Source organism: Amphimedon queenslandica, unplaced genomic scaffold (assembly GCF_000090795.2).
Source record: "Amphimedon queenslandica unplaced genomic scaffold, v1.1 AMPQUscaffold_11384, whole genome shotgun sequence".
In the NCBI taxonomy this organism is placed as follows: Eukaryota; Metazoa; Porifera; class Demospongiae; order Haplosclerida; family Niphatidae; genus Amphimedon; species Amphimedon queenslandica.
Genome location: NW_003548374.1, coordinates 1 through 3,344, shown reverse-complemented (window position 1 = coordinate 3,344; position 3,344 = coordinate 1). Strand labels below are relative to the sequence as shown.

At 34.6% G+C, this 3,344-nt stretch overlaps 1 protein-coding gene across 1 annotated transcript in view; it reads left to right on the top strand.

Moving 5' to 3' along the window:
* Positions 1 to 3,342, top strand: part of LOC109589368 (dedicator of cytokinesis protein 9-like) — a 9,434-nt gene extending 6,092 nt beyond the window's left edge. Inside the window, exons 10-13 of the mRNA XM_020005462.1 lie at positions 1,971 to 2,463; positions 2,763 to 2,925; positions 2,970 to 3,023; positions 3,282 to 3,342. Coding sequence (XP_019861021.1) covers positions 1,971 to 2,463; positions 2,763 to 2,925; positions 2,970 to 3,023; positions 3,282 to 3,342 — 771 coding nt within the window. The remainder of the gene's footprint in view (positions 1 to 1,970; positions 2,464 to 2,762; positions 2,926 to 2,969; positions 3,024 to 3,281) is intronic.
* Positions 3,343 to 3,344: the final 2 nt, after the last annotated feature.

Sequence of the window (3,344 nt, the reverse complement as noted above, 5' to 3'; positions counted from 1 at the left end):
CTGGTTTACAATGTAGATCTGATGTGTGCGTTTTATATTTTTTGTATTTTCACATTCTTCATTTTTTTGAAGAGCAAATGATGGAGGACAAAATACACATGTAATAAAATATATTTACAAAATAATAAAATGCTGGTACCACATATATTAGAGTATAAAAATATATAAACTATTAATTTCATTATTGTCGTTACTCGTTTTGTTTTGATAGAAAGTCACTTTTTTCTGAGTGACACTATATTGAGCTATTGCTTGTATCTCTGTACCTCTGAAATTTATGAATATGTCACATTTTCTTTGTTTCTTTGGTATATTATCAGGATTAGGAATATCAAGTATTTGCTCACTAATCTTATGTACTGTTAGTTTACCTTCTTTATCTACTATATACTGAACCCCATCATCTGATGTACAGTATATAGGGATATGAGCTTGTGTGTGAGAACGAGATACCGTATAGCTCCAAATTTTTGTCAGTCAAAAATTTCGTCAAAATCTTAATTTCTTGTTAAAATTAATTTTCGTCAATAAAAATTTTCGTCATTTTTGTTATTAATCTGCATGCTACCCACGTGGAACAAAAATTTCGTCAGTTAAAAATTTTGTCAAGCAAAGGTACCTGACGAATTTGACAAAAATTTTGACCAACGAAAATTTGGAGCTATACGGTATTAAGTGTAGCTTTATTATACAGTACTTCACCTTTTATCTATTTTCCTTTAAGTACAAACACTTTGAAAATTTTGCCATGCATAGCGTAACATATGCACTTCAGTCATTCTGAATTCATTAACTGTTAGACCCTTGCTTGGTTAGTGTTTCAAATTTATATTAAAATTTAAAAAGTCAGGGTGAAGTTAATCCATTCAAAAATTGGAATGTACTAAAGCAACACATGTGCTACAAACTGTAGTTACATATACATGTACATTCTCTCTCCTTTTATACTCAGTTATTTGTAAAGGGTCTAATGGGTTGTCCTCTTGAGGACAAGAGGATAGATCTCCCAGCCCTTTGTTTAGTGTTTCTAATATTCAATTGATTGTATTAAAATTTAATTAACTGTTACTACTACGTACAGCCTTTTGTAGAAAACTTGCCACCACCAGTTCTAGTCATGTGACAATGAGCCACTAGGTAGACTTAATATTTTATGAAGTCAAGTGATCAGACAGGTGCAGGTTTTGTGCAAAGGGCTGTACGGTATGTCCTGATTGTCCTCTATCTCCCAGCCCCTTGCTTGTTTATGTTTAACTGTTTATAATTAATAGTTTAAGACAGGGTTAAGTTAACCCATTCAAAAATTGTTACCTATAAGGGAAGTAGGATGCAGTGTGAATGTGTACTTACATTAAATTCCCTCTCCTTTTATACTCAGTTATTTGTAAAAGGCTATTGTGGGTCGTCCTCTCTTAGTCATCTGTTCTTTATTGTGGTTGACAGTTGACACTAGAGCAATTGCAGCAGGTCACTGCAGGTTGAATTAACTTCAATTCATTAACAGTGTTGCTATACAACATATTGTCCTGATTTCTTCCTCTATCCTTGCCTGTTTAAAATGTTTTAAATGTTTAATTGTTTTTATTGAAGGGTTAAGACAGGGTTAAGTTAACCCATTCAAAAATTGTATGATTTGTGTGACATGTATTAGACTTACTTGTCTTCAGTATTTCCTCTCCTTTTATACTCAGTTATTTATAAAAGGCTATCGTGGGTTGCCCTCTCTTCTCCTTTTCTTGTGGTTAACAGTTGACACATGACACTAGCCGCCCTGCATGAACACAATGTAATTTGTGTTGCTGTATTTTTAAATGCTTTAATGTAACCTTTAACTTCAGTCATTATTCATTTGTAAACCTGATACATCTACTACTACACTACATGTACTTACTGTAGTTATTATTATTATTATTATCATCATCATCATCATTATTATTATTATTATTATTATTTTCTATTACCTTTCATAGGAGGAGAAGGAAAGGATCAGTGGGCTATTCTTCCCTCTACTGACAATAACCCTCAGACACTCATCAAAGCTGCACAAAGGAAGAGAGGAACCTCCTCCCCTCACCCCATCCGTCCCTCCTACCCCAGGGACTGCCCCGCCCTTAACTCCGCCCAGTGACCCAGAACCTGCTAACACTGACGAAGGAACTGGTCCTCCTTCACTATTAAAGAAGTCATCCCAAGGGAATATTAAACTGAACCCTATTACAGGGGCAGCTCCTGGTATAGAGGCTATCAACCCTCTTGATATCACTGGTGATGATCAGTGTCCTGATGGAGAGGTATCTCAACCTTCTTCTCCCTCTCCTCTCTCTCCCTCTCTCTCTCCTGATCCTAATGTACCAGCTCCTCCTCCTGTTCCTCCTGTCTCTGTTAATGCGTGTAGTTTCAATCGGGAGGAGACCAGGGATTTATTGATCTGCTTTCTATTTGTCGTTAAACATTTGAATGACGGTAAGCTCCAATAATGATAACTTAATCACTGTTAGATTTAGAGGGAGTTTAGGAGACTTTTGGTCTCCCATATTTGGTCTGAAATGTACCATTTTTAGCCTTTGGGTGTCCCATTTTTAGTTAGATTAGTCTCCTAAAAATTTATTTTTATTTGTAACAATTTGTAATACTGTACATGTACATGTACAACATTGTATATTTTTTGTATATTTAGAACAGTTTGATCTGTAGCACAATGTTCTTATGGATGTCTTAAATTTTGTTTATTTATTTATTTATTTATTTATTCTCTTCACTAGATGTTCTCAATCAATGGTGGCAGGATTGTGTTGACGCTCCTGTTCCTTTATCAAGGACCTACTCTCTCTCCAATAGGCTGGAGGACCAGGCCCCAGTGGGAGGGGCTGGGGGTGGAGCTTACAATGAGAGCAATGAAATATCAGCTTTCTTTGATATACTAGAGTAAGTATTTTTAAATTTATTTATTGATTTATTTATTTATTTAGGTCTTGTGCTCATGTTTTTGAATATTCTGGAAGAATATCAATCACTAAGAAATGGTGAGCTACACTTACTCACATGTACTTATTATTACATTAATCCCACGTATTGTACATGGGTGGTATGTGAGACTTTTTTAATTGCTATAACACAAAAAGTTTTAGTCGGAATCAGCTCAAACTTGCTACACAGCATAAGGACATCAGTATGTATTAGAAAATGTAATAAAAACTTGGGGTGATTTTGGAGCCATTTTTGACCATACATGTAAATGAAAAGTTTTTAGTTCCAATTATTATTATTATTATTATTAATAGGTCGTCTCGTTCAGTTGTATTAAAGCGACTAGAAGAAATGTATACGACTGATGAAACATAAAA